Source organism: Falco cherrug, chromosome 3 (assembly GCF_023634085.1).
Source record: "Falco cherrug isolate bFalChe1 chromosome 3, bFalChe1.pri, whole genome shotgun sequence".
NCBI lineage: Eukaryota > Metazoa > Chordata > Aves > Falconiformes > Falconidae > Falco > Falco cherrug.
Genome location: NC_073699.1, coordinates 20,399,757 through 20,422,032, shown reverse-complemented (window position 1 = coordinate 20,422,032; position 22,276 = coordinate 20,399,757). Strand labels below are relative to the sequence as shown.

At 38.8% G+C, this 22,276-nt stretch overlaps 1 protein-coding gene across 4 annotated transcripts in view; it reads left to right on the top strand.

Moving 5' to 3' along the window:
* Positions 1-22,276, top strand: part of COL14A1 (collagen type XIV alpha 1 chain) — a 123,668-nt gene that overhangs the window by 11,317 nt on the left and 90,075 nt on the right. For all 4 annotated transcript variants that reach the window (XM_055705621.1, XM_055705620.1, XM_055705622.1 and 1 more), the window contains one exon: positions 3,148-3,234. In XM_055705621.1, coding sequence (XP_055561596.1) covers positions 3,148-3,234 — 87 coding nt within the window. The remainder of the gene's footprint in view (positions 1-3,147; positions 3,235-22,276) is intronic.

Genomic DNA, 22,276 nt, shown 5'->3' with positions numbered 1-22,276 from the left:
AAAACAGGTTCCTCTGTGGTGGAAGGCTAACCAGAGCCACAGATTTTAACTGGTACATACACAGCTGGAGGCCTGAATTGATCCAGTCGCTCTTGCACAGGAGTTTCTTGCTTTGGGCTATCTTTGTCTGCATTGGTTTGGAATCCCTTTCTTCCCTGTTCCATTATGAAATTAACCAGTATCTCATGGAAAAGAATCTTCAGTGAGTGGAAACCAGAAGGGAAGCACTATATTCTGATACTTTAAAAATTTCCTGCCCTTCGTTCAGCTTTTTATTAAAACATTCTTATAGCTGTGCCAACTGGCAACTAGTTGATAGTTCAATGATACTATGAAAGGCTGAATTCTTAATGATCTTCAGCTGTAAAATATGTTTACAAATCACACTTAAGACTTTTTTTATCTGACCTACACACACTCTTAATATCTATGTCATAGTGATATACATGTCTTAGCTAATTTGTCTTGATCTGCATCTTAAACAGTTCAGTTAAATATGATCAGTGGCGATTTGGTTGATAAAGACAAAAATGTGACAATTTGATAAAGACAAAAAAAGTCTGGGAGTATGGTTGAAAGCCTACTGAATTCCCTTGACACTGAATATTTCTCACTGCCATTGCTAAAACACCTTTCTCTTGGAACCAGCACAAGATAAAATATACTGGTTACTTGATGTGGTTTGTGTCAAAGTCTTTCTAGCTTTTCCTCACTGCAACTCTGTGTTTACTACTTTAAGTTCTATCCCGGTTAGGAAACCCACAAAACCACAGATTACTTTAGCATTAAAGAGCAGCCCACAGAAATCTACACCAAATTCTATAATTAAGTGTGGCTGTTTTTTAAACTGCCTCTATTCTTCAGGAAAAGTAGAGCTGGCAACTTGATTTAAGAATATGAGGGTTATGTTTTATTTAGTAAATTCTTTCTTTGTGACAGGTGAAATCATGTGGTACTTAATGAGGCTGGAGTTTCATTTGACAATATGATGCCTTGCATGAGTAAAACCAGATAGAGCATGTATTCAAATCCTCTTTTGCTCTCCTGTATTCTATGGGTTTTTTCCACTTCTCTGACAAATGGTCAATAATTCTTGAGATGAAAAAAGGTCAAACATATACAAAGCTTGGAGAATATCTTCTGGTTTAGTACATTGGAAATATGTTTTTAATGCTGCTGAGTTGTAATTGATGTATAAAGAATTCTCAAGCCTACAATAAAATTTTATTGTTAAAAGAATATTCCTCTTTATATTGCCAGGTATACTTTCCTATTCTAGTGCTAGTATGTTCTTATTCTAGTACACAGTATGTAGTTAACAAAGATCACTGGGGAATTTTTTCCTTTTAAAACGCAGCTGTAAAAACATGTACTACATCAGCTTTTTGTCAGTGTAAATATCTAGTAAAACTGGTGTCTTCTTGTCTCTTCTTCCGATGTGGTTACAATTCTGACCATTAGAAATAGCTTTCTCAAATCCAGAAATCTCTGTCAGGACGTGATCAGCTTGTCTTCTATGAGCATTTTCAGACTTCTGTTCGGTTTCTCTGAAGACTTGCCACTCAACAGCACTAACATTAGAGGCCATCAAGCAGCTTCTTAGCTTGCTCATAGCCTTTTCTCAAAGGAATGCTCTTAGAAGGCTAAACAATGGCATTCTTTTATACTAGCATTATTCTGGTAATTTCACTTCTCTTATTTTAGTTGGAGTCTAATTTAGGTAAGGGTTAAACTCAGCCTTCTGAGTAAGACCTGGTATTATCGTAGCTTTTATCTGTAACCCTACCTTGGTAGAAGCTGACTCCTCAGTAAGCTTGTGGACCTGAATTTGCTTCTGAATCAGTTTTACAACTGTTTGCTAAGGATGCAGATGATGTACAGGTACACGTGCTGTGTTAATAAGGAGAGGAGACAAACTTCAAGTTTTTCACCAGTTTTCTTACCTCTGTACCTGGAGTGCGAGAGCTGTAGGTCCTGCAGAAGATTATCGCACTGAGGAGGTCACGCTCAGATGTTTGGCAGTGGCTTGTTGTCTTTCTAAGACCTTAGGATGGTCTTGTGATTATATTTTGCATTGGAACTTAGAGCGGTCTTGACAGTTTCAGATATTCCATGTACTGTTGAGTAGATCAGTGAAATCCATTTGACTTTGCTTCCACTTCTATAAAACAGAATACTTGTATTGCCTATTTTATATTATATGTTTCAAGATTCAAACAACCTTCTTTCACACTCTCGCAATGTTTTCTGAAGGATATAGCACAGAGAGGCTGTGATCCTGGCTAAGGGTCAGTGTCTGCCTGGATGAACGTCAGTCATAATCCTGCTCTACATAAACTGAAGTTTTTAATTTGAGCAGAATTTTGTTTTCTATGAAAGATATTCTCTGGTTCATTCCTTTAAGCTGTTCCTGGCCATTGTAGACAGCTGAGACACTGACACCAATAAGTGTTCTAAGAAAATTCTGAAAGGATTTCTTTTTTTTCAAATACGTGACTTTTGCAATGATTTTGCCAGAATTTTTCAGACTGAGTGATACTGGCTACTAATGTAATATTAGGAATTGCTAATCAAGCTGGATTCTGCTTGGCTGTTATGAGAGATTTGGGACATCATAAGGGAGGTATCCCACCCACTTGTGGGACAGGAAACTGTTGAATTCTGAACTTTGGAGTAACTTTGCTCTCATGGGAGTATCTGGTGCCCTGAACACAGATTTGGGCATGGGATCTAAGCTGATTCTTTGAAGAGAATAATGTAACAGCTGGCTTATGTGCTTTTTTGTTGAATGACTTGGAGTGGAACTCTGATGCTGGACTTTCCCCAGCTAGTTTTGCCAATTTTCTGGACTATATTTCCAGTGCTGGTTCTTGTCAGCGTGGGCTTAGGTGCTGATGTCACTGTATTTGGACTCTCCTGTGTGAGGAGAGTCACTTTTGAGAATTTTAATGATGATAGGATGGGGAAAGATTTATAAAAAGTATAAACCCAAAGGGAGGGAGGGAAAACCCTGTAACAGTCACTTGTTACTTAAACATATGGCAACATGTTGCATTGGACTTCTTTATCTGTAAGAAGAAATTTACATGCTTCTGACTGCACTGTGTCTAGTTTAATTGATTATTTCCCCCTCCTTTTGCTTTTCAGTTAAAGATATAGAGAGAAGAAAGGAAACAAGTAAATCCAAGGTGAAGGATCCAGAAAAAACAAATGCGAGTAAACCAGCTCCAGAAGGTCAGATCATACACATATGACTTGTGTGATATTCTGAAAATAATCAACTTTTTTTATTGAACTTGGCCATTGCATAGATTTTCTTTAAGTCAGTACTTCAAATCTGGTTCCCAGGGTTAAGTTAAACAAAAGGGAAAAAATCAGTATTTTCAGTAATATTGGAGAGTTGCTGCAACAGAAGTATGGCTTTTAGTTCTGTGTTTTGCCTTACTACTTTATACAGTAAGCACTGAATACCACCATCAATAGCACAAAAGCAGTCTTTGAGCCTGCACTGAAAAATCATGTTGCCTGTTCTGGATACACTTTGAGTAGTAAAAGAATTGCATGCGCACGTGTGTGTATATACATAAAGATTTCATATCACCTTGGCTGCAAGACAGACTTGCAGTGTTAATTCCACTAAGGTCAAATTGGTATTATTGTATAATTATGTACATAATAACTTGATAACTTTGTCCTAATGTAAGCCATATATATGTGAAAACATTTTAAATATTTTAAGGGGAAAAAAAGGAATTCATTTTTTCTGGTTGCAAGGAACCAATCTTGTGGTGAAATGTGATACTGCTTGTCATGAGAAGCTTGCCTAGTATGGACAGTAAGATATATTTCAAGCTTAATATATAACTATTTCCTGTTATTCTAAAATTCAAATAGCATCTTCTTTATGAAGTAATTCCAACAGTAATTATTCTCGGCAGTTGTTATTTATGATGTACTGAACACGCACAGACAAGAATAGCTTGATATGACCTTAAATAGTCTCTCTGTGAATAAATTGTACAGTTTCAAGGATCCCACTTCTCCTGTCCCTGTTAGCTGTCTTCTACTAATGCAAGTATCAAAGACCTCACCCAAAGCTCTTTGAAGCCCGTGCAATTCTTTCTCTCTTCAGTGGGTTTTACTTCTTACCATACATACTTGTGTCATGTTGTATTTATTAACACTATGCAAGTTTGTTTCCATGCAGCATTTCTCAAGCCAAAGCACCCTTGAATTCATCACACTGGCTGCGCTGGGGAAAATTTTAGCTTGTATTTACAACACTTAAAGAGGCCAGTTATACCTGCTAGTGTGTGATAGGGTAGTGGATAGATGATCTTTCTTTCATGTCTAGAGGAAGACTGAGTTGGAAGAAATGAGAGAACTAAAGAAGGAAAGTGTGATTTCTTAATGAAGGACAAGTGATAAAAGTTGAAGGAGGGAAAACTGGGCCAGTAATAGGAAAATGTTGATTAAATGCAGACAGAGGAAAGTGTCTGCCAGACTGTGGGAGAGGATTTATGCTTATGTGGAGTAGGGGCAAAAATACAGTTGGCAAAAGGAGATTGGATCTGCAGTCTCTTCCTTTTTAGGATTCTTGTTTACTTGCAAAGTCTTTAGGTCAATTGCTTTCCTCCTCCCCAGACAGATTTTTATTCATCTAAACTTCTGCAGTCGTGTCAGGGCAGTTTGTATCAGGGCAAAATACACTTCCACTCAGCCCTTGTGAAAAGCTATTGCCTTACGCATACTGTAGTAGGTTTTACTAGAAAACTGGGGTATATATTTTAAAGAAAGGCAAAAATTACAAACTTCTTGACCATCAAAACTGACCAAAAAGAAAAAAAAGTTATGCTATTTTTTTTGAATTCTTGATTTTTGTTTAGCCATATTCCCAACCCAGCTATATTTTAGTGTAAAGTAATAGACTTTTTTTCTTACTGTCTAGCTATTGCATATTTCTTCCCTTTGTGCAGTATAATGATTATTCAAAGTGATGGAGATTCCAACTGAATGACTTCAGTTGGAATGGGTGTAGGGTGAGAGTCCAAGCAAAAACGTACAGAAATAACAGCATCAGCAAAAAATGTGTAGTTGGGATAGAAGTGAATTCAGAACTGATACACAAAGAGTAATAGTATCAAAGCTTTCCTAGTTTAATATATGAAGACCATTCCACCTCAAAATGAAATTGGTTTAGAAAAAATAAGGAAGAATCTGTAGAAAAATGGATTAAAGAAATAAAAGCAAATTTTTATGGCAAACCCATGAAGAATAAATTGATCCTCTGCAGATGTTTGACATGAAATTATTTGAGTATGACCAAATGAATACAGGCCAGCAGTTAATTGGTTTCATAGCACTTTAGTATATGGCTAGATTTGATGGATTTAATAGCAATCCTGGTACATTCTGTGGCTGTGTTATATCCTTGATCAAATTGTTAAGACCTTAGGAGTTAACAATACAAAAGAAATTATTAAGTAGTAGAATATCTTATCTGAAAACTAGTGCAATCTTTGCCCACAAAACAGTTGAAAACAACTGTTGTCTAGATTGATGGTGTTAGTGGTTGTGGCTTCTGCTCTTGTCTTGACTGAAAGAATAGCAATAGCCTGTTTCACCATTTCTGCAAGTATTGAGTCAAGTTTTGATCTAAGGAGGTGCCTTCTGTGAACATGTGCCCTACTCGTTACAGGAGGATGTTTATATAAGAAGAAACTAGAGTGTCTTTTTAAGCCTTAGAAAGACAAAGGTCATCAGTCATTCTCCTGCCTATGAGGAACTGTCTGGCAAAATTCTCCGGTGTGAATAATTGGACAGATTTGGCATGTAGTAGGCCAGAAAATCTGAAATCAGTGTTTTGGGACAAAGCTAATAAAACAGAGCAATACACTTGTCAGCATGCTTGAAAAAGCATGTGGACTTTGTCAATAATGCAAGGTCTAGTTTGTTATTATGATAACTCATGTATCCTGCTGATTTTCCTGAAAGGGACAAAAGGCACATAATCATAGAAATCTGTTGTTTATAAATACTTAGCTAATATGCTTTCTTCAGGGTCACATAATAAACCCCAGAATTTTCACTTGCAATTTCAGTGGGGCAAAGATTTCAGCATAACCCTTCTACTCATGGAAACCAGCTCTTCACTAAGAAACACAAGATGGGTATCAGTATTAATGATTTGAAATGGTTTCAAAGCTTCTCGTGCTTATTTTCATCTGTGGTTTGGAGGACTGATTCTGCAGTGCTGTCTGCTATTTGATTACCAACAGTCTGAGGCTCTGGGTAGTGCTTGGAGGTGTGGATGTCTTCTAAACTCCCAAATCTACCTTTTTCTTCTGTCCTTAAATTAGTTTGTATTGGGTTCACTCTGTTGTTATGGAACTCTGTCAGTGGCTTGTGTGGCTTGCTAGTAATTTTTCCAGCAGCTTCAGTAACCTAGATTAAAATTTTCCATCTATTCTGTCCTGCCCATTCAAGTAGTTTGAAAAGATTTACTCCTTTCTTTCCTGCTCTAAGTACTATGCTCTTATCACAAACAAACCTCCAGTGTATATCTAGTAATGTCATTGTGCCAAATTAATTCAGGTTTAATGTCTATCAGTCATCCATCAAATCTTTATTTTATGTTTGATTTCCAGAAACTTTCTTTACTTCTGCACAACCACTTTCAAGTCTCCAGTCTCTGTTTTTCTAGATATTTCTATATTTTTCAGAGCCTGTTGGTTTTCAGCTTAGTGATTTATTGCTGCTCTGTGTGTTCATATTAATAATGTCAGAAGCCTTTTCTCTTTCTCTCTGTTGAGATAAAGCTCACAGACTCAGCTTCTTTCAGCACACACTGATATTTGAGTACTTGTACCCTGGCGCTTCTCCAACTCCCACATGTACAAAGCTCCTTTCTGTACAGTGACAGGGGTTAATATATTCTGTGCCTTCTCAGATTTTTTTACAGTTTCTCAGAGAGCTTCTATGAGTGATTCTCTAATCAAATACCTTTGGGGAGGAGAGAACCAGTGTTTTGACTATATCCTGTGACAAATATGCCAGAATATTTTGCTGTGTATACGAAATGTTCTTAGTCACCCATTTCAATAAAAACAAAATGTTGAAGGCCAGTTTCATTTTCTTGCTTTTGTGGGCTTTATTTTGAGGGTTTTTAGTTTAGTAGTATGGTGGCTTAGCCTAGGCTAGCAGCCAAACTCCCACCTAGCTGCTTGCTCACTCCCCTCCCCAGCAGGATGGAAAAGAAAAGAGGAAGAACAGGAATGAAAAAGCTTATGGGTTGAGATAAAGACAAGGAGACTGCTTACAAACTACCATGGAGTCAGCTGGGGGAAAATGTAATTTATTGCCAATTAAAATAATTAAAAAAAAAAAAAGCCAACGCTGGTAGTGGGAAACAAAACAGACAAACATTAAAATAACAGCTTTCTTCCCTGCTTTCCCAGGCTCAACTTGACCTCATTCCTCCTCCCGGACTCCTCCCTTGTTATCACTGCAGGTTACACTCAGTCCAAGTCCCTTCAGAGAGGCAGCAAGTGGTGCAAAAGTGGTTTTGAGGGGTTATGATCAAGAAACAGTGGTTTCTTGCTACCATTCTTTTCTTCTCTTGTATTTCTTCTCCAGTGTGTCCCCTTCACAGGCTGCAGGAAATATCTGCTCTACCATGGAGCACCTCCTCCTGCAATTGTGGGGTTCCCTCTGCTGTTTCTCATTCTTTCCCCCCACCCCAGCCTGGCATTTTCTACCCTTTCTTAAATGTTTTCCCAGAGGTGCCACCAGCTGTGCACAGGCACAGGGTGGCCCCTGGCCTCTTCTCAAAAAGGCCACCCCCGCAGCCTCCCTGCTACCAAATCTTGGTACAGACACACAATACAAGAGGCACTTTATTAGTGCTCTGCTAGCGTAAAGCATTCACACAGTCTTAGTTTGGGAACTCCCTTTTGTAAATCTCAAATTGGGATGATTTAGGACAGCATAGAGCATGTATGGACCAGATTTCTCTTCCGAATCAAGCTTTCACTGGATAAACCTTCTACAGACTGTAGACTCTTAAAATGATGAGAAATTATCTCCCATAAAAGATTGTGTGCTTTATGCACGATGTAATGTAGCAGTTACTTTCTCATCATAAAGTGCGTGTAATATAGTCATCTAGTAAGTATGACTTACTAGGGAGGTCAGAGGTTTTCATTGCACAGGAGAGAACATGCTGATTAGTTCAACCTTCCCAAATGAATATTGCATTTCATCCCTGGAGCAAGTCCATTAGGGCAGGTGTGGTTTTTTTTACTGATTCCTATGAAAATCTAGTGACACGTGGCCTAGTTAAAAAGCCTGAGAGTACTGCAGCTTTTTAAATCACTTGGATGCTTCTTTCTGATGGCGTCACCTTTACCACATGTCAGGAACCAAACTGGCAGAACATTACCCGAGCTGTCTGGGCCAGTGTGGGGCCACCTGGATGACCTGAGAAAGGGGCTATTGCTCCTCAGTTCCCTGCCCAAATGGAGTATGCAGGAGGAAGGTCTAGGATAAATCAACTGACAATAAAAGCTAGATGTGAGTTTCTCATTGTGGAAGGCTGAGACAAGCGGGTAGAAGTTTAGGAAAGAAAATTTATAATTAATCTGTTGGGCAACTTGGGAATGGAAAAATCAGGCACTGGGTAAGTAAAAAATAACGTAGAAATCGTAATGGGCCTCAGATATAGGAAAAAACTGCAGAAGCTCTTTTTAATGAACTGTGTAATGCCGTACCTTTTCTGCCACAAAGTGTAATAGGAAGGTGCAGATGCCAGGTTATACTGTTTGTGTGTAGGTAATATAGCATGAACTAATGTTGAAAACATTGAATAGTGACTTCATGTGTCTTGACTGATATTCCTGCATTTGTATATCTAAATATAAACGTTTTCAAGGAAAAGGTAAAAATGACCTGTAAGTATAAACAAATGTTTCCTTTGAAAGAATTTAGTATTATTAGTGACCTTTACTTGTGACCTTTAGTGAACATAATATTATTAGTATTTAATTATTATTATGCAAACAGACACATATACATACAAGTTATAACTATCGGGGAGAGTGGCTGCTCACTCAGAGTTCCCTCTGACACATGCCGATCCCATTCTCCTTTTTGTTTTTCTCACTACTCAGTGCTGCACAGAGAAGAGATTTGGTTGTATTGCACTAAATTTCAAGTTTTTAGCACTTTCAGGATTTAGTATCATAAAGTCTCCTGGAAAGAGATGTGAAGCCATCTGTCAGGTGATAATAGGAATAAGTATGCCTGTGGTTTCTTTCAGGTGAGCGTGCTTCGCCAGTGCTCTGAATCAGCAGAAACAATGTCACTGTGATGCTGGATTTCTTGTAGTTTTTCCTGTGAACACAACTTTCAGCTTCCTAGTCTATGTCTAGAAAATAGGTGGACCTCTCAGTTGCCTGCCAAACCTGTGTACACATATCTAAGTTATTCTGTTTTGTGGTGAGATAGTTTTTGATTTTTTTTTTCTTCCAAGTGCATTTTTTGTTACTAGCGATATTATTATTTGCATTATATCTACAATCTTTCAAGTGTAAATATTTCTGAATTATTGTTTTCATAATATTTTTTTCTTCCAGTGCTATGTACGCTATCAAATAATGCAAAAGACTTGTAATTCCTCAAAATGACATGGTATACATGTCTGAGGTTTCTATTACAATAACCCTTGCAACAAGGTCACATCAGATAGCGATAGAAATGAGAGGTGCAGTAAACGTGAAAAATACACTGACTTGCTTTCTTATTCCAATACTTCTATCACCTTTGATGTGAATAAGCTTTGACATTCACTCTGTAGCTGTTGAATGGCACTATTTAAGCAGAGTAGGAAAAAATCTGCAGAGAGGTATATTAAGGTGCTATTCAGCAGAAGAGACTTAATTATCAAATGTATTAACTTGTCTGTTTAGTTAATGTCAGATGCTTCAGTAAGTATTACTAGACAGTGTGAAACGAGTGCTATGAGGTATTTGACTAAGCCACAGGAATGAATAACTTCTGAACTTCTGCTCTGTTGGCCATGTTTTATAGTTTTACTCACTCCATCCTGGCTAATGTAACTGCAAATGTTGGTTTTAGTCATGACGTTTTTATATTTTTTTTGTTACTTACTGGACTAACTCCTAGGCTATGGAACTCATTAACTGTGTCTTTGTGCAGCCTATAACTGGCCTTACTAAAGCGTTTCCCTGAGTTTTGTGGAGGGCACTTCAGCTCTTATATTATGAGCAAACAGAAGAAAGAGATCATAATTACATTGGGTTGGCATTTTTCCTCAGTACCATTCTGTTCTTCCTGAACAGTCCCTACCTTCTCAGCCCTTGCACATTAATCTGTCTTTGTAAAAGAAAAGTTTATTGGAAAGTACTTGGTTTTTCCAGTGTCGATATGATTCCTTTTTTGTCTTGTGTTAGGGATCACTAAATCCTGTAGCCCAGTAGAAGCATGCAGGGTTGCCTCAGCTTCATGTCCCCAGATCCAACCAGTAGTAAGGCTAAGCATGTAGTCCTGATAGGTCTGCGGTGGTCAAGCGCTGGGCTTGGCCAAACTGGCCCGCATTACCTCTTTATCTGTCTGTTTTCCCATGCTTGTTCCTCCCCAAAGTACCTCGATCCTTTCCTTGCATTGCCTTTGGTTCCCCCCTGAACATACCATACTAAATTTTGTACAATCCCCAGGTACTCTTTCCTGTATCCCATAAGTCTCATTACCCCCTAAGCCGTAATGCCCACCAGTCTGAACCATGAACAGACCATGTTATGAAGTAAATATAAGTTATAAAAATTTGAGTACAAGTTATAAAATTGTGTTGGTGATCTTGGAAGATTCTAGCAAGGTGAGACCCTTGTAATTAATGTTTAGTTTCTGGGTTTGTGCTGTACTTACACAAGAGGCAAACACTGAACTACTTGGCCCAAGGCTGCATAATAGGTGAAGCACAACATCACCAGGAAGGTATCTTGTGTTTGGATAATTCCATGATTAGTATTTGCAGATTAGTTTGTTGGGTGTTTGTTGTTTGTTTGTTTGTTTTTTAATTAGTTTCTGTTTACTTTTTTGGGGGGGTTGTTTGGTTTTGGTTTGTGGGTTTTTTTGGTTTTTTTTTCTTCCACTTTTGTGTAGAATAATATCAAAAGGTTGCTTGAACAAGTTGCACCCAAGTTTACTACAAAACTAATATCAGTGCAGGTATATTGTCCAGTACAGCACACTCCCTGGTGAATGCGCTAGCCTGCTCAGAACTAGCTAGATGAAGGACTTCTACCTTATCATCCATTATAAAGTGTAGACATAACCCTGGCCGTTATTTTTAGCATCAGTTTCTCAGATGCTGGAGAACAGGGACAGATGCATTTCCTACCCTGGAGATATGGTAAGTCCTTCAAATATTGTGGAGTACCTCAGTATGATAGGGTTTATTTTTGGACATGTCTAAGTTAAAGTCTGCATCAAAAAGTATAGTTTAGAACTATAGATTGAACTAACTAAAATAGAAGTTTAGATCTATCGATTGCATTTGTCTAAATGGTAGGCTACTATCTACATTTCCCTATAATATGTATATACATCATACTGAAACTTGAATATTTCGTCTTTGCACTGTGTTTGCAGGGGTTATGTGGATCATTACATTGCCGTGTATGAAAAAGGATGTATGTTTGCTGTCATTTAACCACCTCACAGCTGTAGACACGTACTCTGTGTAGGTTGTTACGTTACTTCAGGACTGCTTTTTTTTCAGTTAAGTTTTGAGTTCTGTGCTTACCATCTTGACAAGGATTTTAGTAGTCTTTACCAAAAATTGCTTTTCAGCACTGTGTGGCATGCAGTGACATGCAATCTTTTGACCTGATTGTGAATAAGGCTTGTGTGTGTGGTGTATACCTGCTTGTTTTCTAGCATTTGCTAATCAATTAAAGGTAATATGAACATAAGAATGAATTCATTATCTATGTTTCTTTAGGGGGGGGGGGAGGGGTTGGCCTCACATCCTCATGTCTCCTTTGAGAAGACTGGGGGATGCTTGGACCATGCTGCAACATTCTGAGAACATTTTGGACCACCATAAAGCTTTGGCAAGGATTTATAATTATGGTCACCTTACCACACTTTTCTGACCAGACTGAAGGTGCTTAGTCCAGGAATAATCTTACAGACCTATTTTGGTCTCAGACTCTGTCACTTCAATTTTGGAGTCACTTGGCTTTGTTCTGCCTATCCTTAGCCCAAGCGGACAATTCATGATGCACCCTATCTAAGCTTTCACTAGTGAAAGCAGCACCCGACCATTTGATTTTTGCCAATAGGACTCTTTCTTAAACATCTGCAGCCAGTTGGATGTGTTAGTGGTTTCACTGCTGGTCAGATCACCATCCTGATGCGGTGCTAAAAGATCTCTGCTCTGGACTCCACTTAGAACCTGCCCAGCAATCCTATCAGCAGGGCCCCATCCATCCTAGCTGGTGGAGCATGGTTTTTTCTGACTATTTTTCAACTTGTGCCATGTGAGTGATGGCTTTTGATTCTTCTTCTATGTGACTCCTCATGGACATCTTTTTTCTCAATTTCAGGTGATGCAAACATCTGTTTAAAAACAGGGGATGAAGTAGACTTGTCGGAATATACCATTGCTTTCTTTGATATATGAATTTAGGATACCCCATCCAAGCCATGTTGCTTTCTATGCTTCTCAGAAAGTTGAATTTTATTAGAGACATTCATTAAGTTTCCAAGCTAGTTTATAAACCTGTGAGCCACCATACAGAGCTTTGTACATTAGAAGTTCCTTGTTAGTCCCTGGAGGACTTGCAGAACTTGCAAGGAAAATTTTGGATAAACTCCCCTTTACTGTCTGGAAAGTTTAGCTCATTGTGCATGGACGATCAATGCTTATTCCAGGAGTTCTTCATAAGAATTTCTCTGGAGGACATAGCTAAGCTTTTGTATCCTTTGACTACTGCTTGCACCTTAGATTTCCTTTTGCAATGGCAATGCTTTTATGGACCTGGCCAGGATCCTTTGTTAGACTCCTGCTTCCTGCCTCCCACGACTGGAAAACCTGATGGGAAGTATCAGCATTGACATGATTTTCCTTTGCCATCATTTTGGTAGTTGCTTTGGAGAAAACCAAGCAAGCTACATTTAGAGATTGCAGCATTTACATCTGCCATCTGGCCAAACTAAATAGCCATGCAAGTATGTTGAAATCATCTGAATAAGTGATACGTTCTTGAGAGAAAGCAAGCTTGAAACTGAAGACCCTGAAGTAAATATGAAGGGTGGCATTGGAAAAGGGTTCATTTTGAGAGTGCGTTTTGAGTAGTGCATTTTGATCCTGACAGAATCCCCAGTTGAAGTGAGATCAGAGAAGAGAGAGGAACAGAGAGAGAACGGTTGGGGAGCGAGGGGTTGATCTTAACGTAAGAGTCTCATATGTATTTTGTAACTGCTTTGTCTGATTTGGATATCTATGAAATTGTGAATATTTTATTTATTTACCTTAGCCTGGTTTGTTATGGAGTATTAATACAGAGGTTGCTAGATACCTCCTTCAATTAGTGTATACCAGACAAGCTCTTGCTTTGTTCAGAAAATAAAAAGCTTATCATTAGAAATTATGGCTGGTCTCCATTCTTACCCAGGGATTGTACTTATACCCTGGCTCCTCCTTTCTGTAGGAGGAACTACTTTTCTTCCATCTATCAGTATGCATATCATACATACATCATAGCTATCATCGTATACATAGTTGTGGATGTGCATTACCTCTCATACAGTGTTCCAGTCCTGGCAGAAGCTGGAGGCTGGACAGATTGTCTTTCTGTTATCCACAGTCTCCCTCCCTGTCCCTCTTAACGAATTCCTCTTGACTGCATCTGCTTCATTGAAAAGCAGACACAGTGTTGACACATAGAATGACATATTTAGAGAATCTGTAGCTTGGGGCTGGGGGCAGAAGCTTTTTAGCTCTCTTTTTCTACTCTCTGAGTAGAAAAAGAGTGTAGAAGAAGCTTAGTCTATCTTGGACCTAAATGTAAGTTTCAATTTTGTCAAAAAGTGATCCAGCTGCTATTATCAGAACTACTCAGGTTCATAACCCTTGAGTTACAAGATGTTTGTCCTCATATCTTTGCACAGTAAATATGTATAATGCTTGATAAATCCGAACCATTACCAACTGAAAACCTCCTGTCTGGGTTCTTTTTTTCTTTGGTAGGTTTCCTTAAGGCATGGCCTTTTTTGTGTGCAATCTATTCTTACTTGAAGTGAGAGATCACTATTCATATTCTTGAATCACTGATTAATAGAAGCTCAGTTGAATTAAGTCTTTCATTCTCTTCAGACTGCTTTTCATCTCTTCAAGGCATTAGCTTTTGAGCATCCATCCAATCCACAGTGCACTGGCATGGCTGGATTCTGCTGACAGCAAGAGACTGTCATCCTAAGTCACGTTCAGGGTCTGTATTGACATTTTTCATTATTGAAATACTTCTGTTATCACCATGCTGAGACACTCCTTAACACTTCATCATCTGGCAGCATGAATTCTCATAATTTGAAGTCTGTAGGCTTGCTCATGACTATGTATATTTTAGGTAAATATCTCAGTATATCATGAGATACACCAAAAAACATATTGAAAATGGAATTATTGAAAGGTCTTGAGGGTATGGAGAGGAGAGGTGAGGTAGAAGGTAGGGAAACAAGAGAGGAGATAGGAATGGTATTTCACAGGCCACAGACAATTTAGTCTTTGCTACAAGGTATTTATCTCCTTGAAAAAGAAATTGCTTGGTGCTACCTAGTCTGTGAAACTGAAGCTACATAGTAACAACTTTAAACCCCGGGCAATTTTTAAAATAGGCCTGGCAGCCTGGAAGGGAAAACTATGAAAAGCTTTGTGGAGGTGGTAGCAGACAGATACATTAATGAATTGCACTGAAGTGCAAGACCAAGACCCTCTTGTAAGAAAGCTATAATCAAAAAGGATTGATACATTTATTAGCAAACTTATCATGGATTTGTATTCCAGTTGTACTGAATACCGTGATGAACCAGCAGCATTGCTTTGTGCTCTGGACAGGAAAATGGGCGATTAAGGTTAATATTTTGGTATCTTTTCAGCCACTGTGATTCCTGAGGTGGCCTTGTCTTGAATGCAACTAGGAGGTGCTGAATCTCTTGCTTTGCAGCTGTCTGCTGTACAAGTTCCCTTTCAAGGATCTTCCTTACACTTTGAGAGGGGGAAGTCTTGTTTCACAGTTGGTCTCATTCACCAGATACTAACACTGTTGATTGACATCAGGCAGGAGCTTGTACTGAGGAGGGATGATTTCAGGGTCATTTCACCCTCGCTGCATAATCTGAGCTCTCATGTTCCTGGTGGAACTGTTGATGCAGGACTGATTCTGGGCTGTCTCATGGTCAGCACCCTTTGCCTCATGCCCTGTGTGCTGAAAAAGCCTTGGTGTTACAACTGAGCTATGCCCCTGTGCTGTTTTTTGCTGGGATAGTTGGTTACCCTGGTTAAAAAGGTGCTTGTTAGTATCTGAAACAGAACTTACTTACCTGGCTGAGTAGTCCATGTTTTCCACCTCAAAGGTGTTCTTGCCAGTCTGGTTAGCTGCACTGATCGTACTGGTCTGTCTGCATATGATGAGGGAGTCCTGTTTCTTTATCTGGCTGCTGGGTTTCGTGTGTGTCTTTGGCACAGAAGTGTTTGTTTGGCTCATTATTCCCTAGTAAGTGGAACTGTGGTATTCTTGTACTCTGCTCTCCTGGAATCCTCAAAGGAACTTCTCTGGAGCACCAGCTTGATGCCTGAACATATTTAGTTTCCTTGTATGCAGGACAGTTAGCAAAATTAGGGCTGCATAGTGGTGCAGACAGCCGTTTCACAAGTTAATGTTAGTCTCAGCAGGGTCTTTGCTTGGGTTTGGTTTGGTTGTGTGGTTAAAAATGGGGGGTAAAATTCCTGGTCTTTTGGACTGATCTTTCTAATAAGCATTATAAAGCAGGGGTCCTCAAACTTTTTAACCAGGGGGCTGGCACGTGGATGCAGTGGCAGGCAGTCATCTGCGGCTGCTTGGTTTCCCCCCCAACCCCCGGCGGGGGGTTCTGTAAATACCGGGGGCCGGATTGAGGACCCTGGGGGGCCGTAGTTTGAGGACCTGTGTTATAAAGGAAGGAAAACTGTAAAATGTGAGCATAGGTTGGCAGCTCCTTCAAAAAGAATAAATTGTCTATGGCCTGTGAAATACCACTCTTGTCTCCCTACCTGGTATCTCATTTCTCTCTCCATACCCTCAAGACCTTTCAAAGTCAACATCCAAATTTAACTCAATACCTAGGGGATGGGGAGGTGGTGTCAAACCATAGCAGATGTTTCTGCCTTAAGAGTTTCATAATGTTTAGTGGGCTTTTTTTGTTCTCCAAGAAGCAGTGACAAACCATCAGTTGCAAGCAGTAATGATGGATCTGGTAGAGGTTGATTGAGGTACTTTTATGATCTTGATGAGGCATTTCTGTTTATCTATACCCTAAAAAAATGAAATGACACTCAGAAGCTTGTTTTCTGTCTCAACAGAATCGGAGGGCTTTTGACAGCCTTGCAACTGCTGGTATTTTTTTAATCTGGGAATAGGAAACAGATGGTGGGAGGGAAACCCTAAAACTAATCTAATAGAATGCAATTATGCAACAATTATTATTTATTGGAAAAAATGGAGCAAGAATAACTGAAAAAATATTTCTTGAATATTGAATAAATATTTATTGAATACTGAACATTTTTTCCTTGGAAAAAAAATTAAAAAGGTCCTATGTTGAGCTCCATAGGACTATTTTAATAAATTCTTATATGGTTACCCTCACCCTGCTTTTCAGGCATCGGGGTGGTTTAACTGTATGTGTGCATGTTGAAGTACGTGGTTTTAGTTAAGGGCCAGCTATTTCATTTTGATTATGGCTATTGTAAATTGCTAAGTAGCTACTGGCCAAGCTAAAAATAAACCCAGATGTCTAAACATAGTTTGTACTTTATGGTGAGACTCTCCTTTGGTTTTGACAGCTCCTGTAACCATTGTGTACTTTGGGTAGCAGCCAGTAATTTGTCTAGATTAATTAATATAATTGTCTTTTTCTCAGTGTAAATTTTAAATTCACTCTTATGTATTTAGAACTTGCCCACAGAGGCTGTGGAGTCTCCCCTGGAGATGTTCAAAACATGCCTGGACACGACTCTGTGCAAAATCTGATCTAGGTGAACCTGCTTTAGCTGGGAGTTGGACTGGATGATGGACAGAGGTCCCTTCCAACTCTGACCATTCTGTGATCTGTGTTTATTGCTGGAAGATATTTAAAAAAATATCATACGCAATGTAATCATTAGAGTCTTATTACTTCCTATGCAGACCTTTTCTGTAAAATCAAATTAGTGTTTTTGTCATATGTCTGCATATTAAAGCAGTGTGCCTTTCTAAAGAATGCCAACAGCCTCCTGGGCTTCATTAGGAAGAAAGTTGTCAGCAGGCTGAGGGAGGTGATCCTTCCCTCTGCTCAGCCCTGGTGAGGGGCCACATGTAGAGTTCTGTGTCCAGCGCTGGGCTGGCTCCTTAGTAGAAGACATGGAGTTACTGGAGTGAATCCAGTGAAGGGACATGAAGATGATGAAGGTCTTGGAGCATCTTTCGTAAGAGCAGAGGCTGAGAGATCTGGACTGTTCAGCCTGGAGGACAGCAGGTTCAAGGGATATCTTTGCAATGTGTAAAAATACACATCAGAAGGAGTAAAGAAGGCAGAGACTTTTCTCATTGGTGTCCAGTCAAAGGATGAGAGGCAGTGGACAGAAACTAAAATAACTGTAAATTCTATTTAATAAAAGAAAGCACTTTTTTTTTACTGTGAGGATCGTCAAAATTGAAGCAGCTTACTTGGGTTGTGGAGTCTATCCTTGGAGACTCGTACCTGACTGGACATGGCCTGGAGCAATCTGTTGTAATTGCTCCTGCTTCGAGCAGAGCAGTTTGACTCGACAGTCTCAAGAGGTCCCTTCTCACCTTCATTACCCTGTGATTCTGGGAGTCTGAGATTTTTCAGAATAGGGTATTTAGTCAGACATGTCTGCTAATTAGACAACAGATGAATTGCTACATTTGAGAGGGCATGAATTTAATCCTGAGCTTTTGTGGATTGACACATGACATCCAAAATTAGTGATGCTTCTGAAGATTAGCACGTATCTATATTTATACAAGCATATACATTGGTTACATTGTGGTAATATCATTTCAAGAAATGCCTGGAGGTAATAGAGGGGCTTGAATTGCACTGTAGCTGTACTGCACCAGTTTTTTTGATTTTGGACACACTGGCCTCAACATACCCAGATCTATAATGCTGAGCTGTAATGTAACAGCGTTGTAGTGGTTTGCTTCAACTAATTTTTAATTAGTTCTGTCACTTTCATAGATATGCAGTTTGTTCTTTTAGGCAGGCTCTTTTTGGTTATTTTACCTGTTGTGTTAAAGCTGTAACTTAGTTACAAGCTCAGACACAGACCAGCTCTATATCATGGTTTAGAGGGATTTATATATACAACTTAATGTTGAGGATTTCTGAGTGCCAGTTTTGTCTGCAGCCCTCTGATTAACTGCCTTCTAGACAGCCAGAGAAAACTGTCTCAGGGATTTCATACTTCAGTAAAGCAAAGGGAAAAATAAACTTTTTAAATCCTGTTGTATTTATTACATAGAAGTGATAGATAAATATGACCATATTAATAAAAAATTATGGTTCTCTGCCTTGAAAAGTAATTTAGACTTTGAGACAGCTGTTTCATCTAAAATATACATGTGCTCAGATGCAGAACTGGGAGCAATGAACAGTAGAGAATTATCACTGTAATCTGCAGAAGAGTTTCTTGGGTTTCTTTAGGTTGTACTTTACAGGAGGGTTGCGGACCATCTCCATCATTATGGAAAATCATATCGTAAATCATTATGGCTAAATGGACATTGTATCTTGCTGTGTTGAACTTCAGTTTCAGGAAAGATTTCAGCAGTGTGCTTGGTTCTGTATTGACAAGTCGCCTGTTGGAAGAAAAATGGAAATAAATGTTTTGAACTCTCAGTTTAAATGCAAGGGGATTTTAAAATATATTTTTCTATTTAGGTATACCGACCAAGAGAGTTTAGTGTTGCTGTTTGGGAAGTTGCTGCAGACATCAGGTGCTTCAGTGCTATCAATCAGCAATGGTTTGCCAGAAAGCATCAGCACTTTCTTTCATAGTTACCTTTTATATCTATTCTGTGTCTCAAGTAAATTAGAAAGTTAAGATGTAGGAATAAAGTTCTAAAGGTTTTTCTAATGTAGTGATTGCTTACTGCAGAAGTACAACTATCAGCAAGTATGCTTGCAAAGATGCACAAAAAATGGCTGTATGCTTCCTTCTCTCACACTTGAGAATTATCACTAGTATGTGTAGGCAAATAATGTGTTTTATCAGCTACTTATTTAATTAGTTTTGTGCCTTTAAATTCAAATGCTTTAAATAATATTTATTTATTGCTGTGTACTTTTTGAAAGAAGCAAAATTATTGAACTACTGCCTTCACAGTCAAATCTGACATGATTAGACACAACAGATTCAGTAAATCTTAATATTCTAACTCCCCCAAATAACAAATTTGTAGGCCTGCCAGTTGGGCTATATTAGTTTCCTGGAACAGAGTGAGGTGCATGGGAAAGGGCTGGCTGCTTTATTTTATTTTGTTGTTTTTTTTTTTTCTAGGGAGCAGGGACAAACTTCTAACCTCATTGGGCTGCTCTTTCAACCTAGCGATGTTCCAGCATTTGAGTCCTTCAAATTCAAGCTATGGTTGGATCTAGTTCAAAGAAAAGCAGTTATGTTGAATGCATTTGTCTGGTCCATAGCCTGACATATGGGATGTGTTAAACTGAAGTCTAAGTGCAATGGTGATATCACTAGCACAATGCAATAATATCAATGTCAGAAGCATGAACTAGTGAGGAGCTGAACACTGCCTCACATCCCTCTATTTTTTAAACCCGTTTTAAAAAAAAGTGACATTTTGCTGATGTGGATTTATATTGCACTTGTCTACAGTGGGTTTTATATTGCCCTTGTCTACAGTGGAGCTTCTGCTCAGCTGAGGTGCTGTCAATCACTGTGGAAGATTGACTTTTCTCTGTCATGCTGTATTCACAAGGTCTTTTTCACTTGCTTCTGTCATCAAGCTTCTTGTCTTCTGTGCATTGTTGTCCTGTGAATGAGTCTTCTATTGATATTGTATTATTACTGACCTCTGCTTGAACTTTCTTCCTCTCCTTCCACATATATTATTTGACTTTTCCACTGTGACGGAGTAAGAAAGGAAACGACATATTGCAGACTCAGAAAGAATTATAGTCTTAACTTCTAGCAGAGGAAGTGTGTGTTTTGGCTCTTGAAAATGAGAACAGAGTTTCATACCAAGAGGAGGCAAAATATCAAATGTGTTTCTGCAAAATGTATCATAACTGAATGTAAATTGAACTGGTTCTTCTAAGGCCCTGAGTCCTACTGGATGGCAGTGCCTGTATTTGCTTCCTTTCCCTTTGCCTTTCAAAGAACTTTCAAACAGTAGTAGCGTTAACTCCAAGAGTCAAAGAGCCACTACTCTAGTCTAAAAATCAGAGGTTTGTATTTGTGCCTAGCTAAGGCTTGCAGGTTGTTTTTTTGTTGTCCAGCTTCTATTTTTTTGACATTGCTTACTTGCTCACTGAATGCATGTGTGAAAGAATAGCAACAGGTTGAAAATGCGGCTTCAGGGAGGTGGTCAATGTTTACAGAAGCTTGCAGACCCTGCTTTGTTCTGTGCATCCCCTGTACTGCCAGAGCCCCTCCTAGTCCTCACTCTGTACTCCATTCCCTTCAATGGGACATCTCAAGGGTCACATTTTGCAGGGTCTAGTAACTCTTCCTCTATCCAAGAAAGTTCTGCCTGGATCTTTTTTTCAGTGTTGCCATCCTTGGCTTCACTCTCAGCCAAACTGACAAGGGTCTTGATAGTGCTATAGCACTTGCGCATTGGAATTGCAAGCAAATGCATCACTTTTAATGTCTGGGGCCTTGAGGGATCAAAGACAGGAAACTTCATTTGATAGGTGCAAAATTCCTTCAATGCTGGTTATTCTTTGAAAGATTTCCCTGAAACAAAGGAACTGAAATTCTTGATGATGATATGACTGTTGGCAATACTGAAGCAGGTTTTGTGCAAATATCTTATCCTAATATATGGCTGATAGCCTTCAGCTATAAGCTGGTGTCTTTGGAGGTGAAAATTTGAGCCTGTGCTGTCATTTGTGACATGGAGAAATGAGCAGACCAAGTCCCTTCCTCCTCAGTTAGTTTCCTAGCAGAGTGGCAAGCTGAACAACACTAGGAAGATTGTAAATTTGTTATTGAAAGTCTGTTAATTTTTTACTTTCTCCCCATCAAACTCCTTCACCTATTGTAGTGGATACACTGAAGGCAGTTGCTGGTATAATAAAATCTTTTTCTGATTTTAGGATGTTTGCAATTCTGTCACTTTCTCTAATCTAAAAATCACAGGCTCTGTTATTGTTCATTGTAGAATGCGGCACCTGAAGTAGAATAATGCTATCTGTATAACATTAGGCAACATTTTACAAAATTAGGTAACTAATTTTGTAAACTAAACTAAAAGCTTCCTCCCTACCGTCCTGCTCCTGAAACTGGGTGAGTATTGTGTAACTCACAGGCAAATGGTACCTTCTGTCTCACTACTATTTTCTTGATGACCAAGTAGAAGGGAACTATGCACAGCCTGATGACAGTATGGAAACTTGTAGTGGGCTAAAACACTAAGTGGTTGAAGTTTTTTTTATATGGACATATATGTTGTCATCCTCCCCTAAGAAATGTTTTTGAGAAAATTGTCTATTAAAGTTATGTTTAGATAGTTGAAATGTTCAAAATTATCCTCATACCCTGTAGGAATTCATGAGCATCTATGGTTGTACGGAAAGATTCTTAAAAAAGACATTTGGTAGAACTGGTAATGGAAACTGGCTAATCTCAGTGAGGTGCATAAATTATTTGCTACACACTGTGTCTTTTAGACTAACTTTATAAACTAGGATGATATGGTGTTTGTATTCCTATCAGGTTTTAAAGATTTCTATACAGCATGCTATT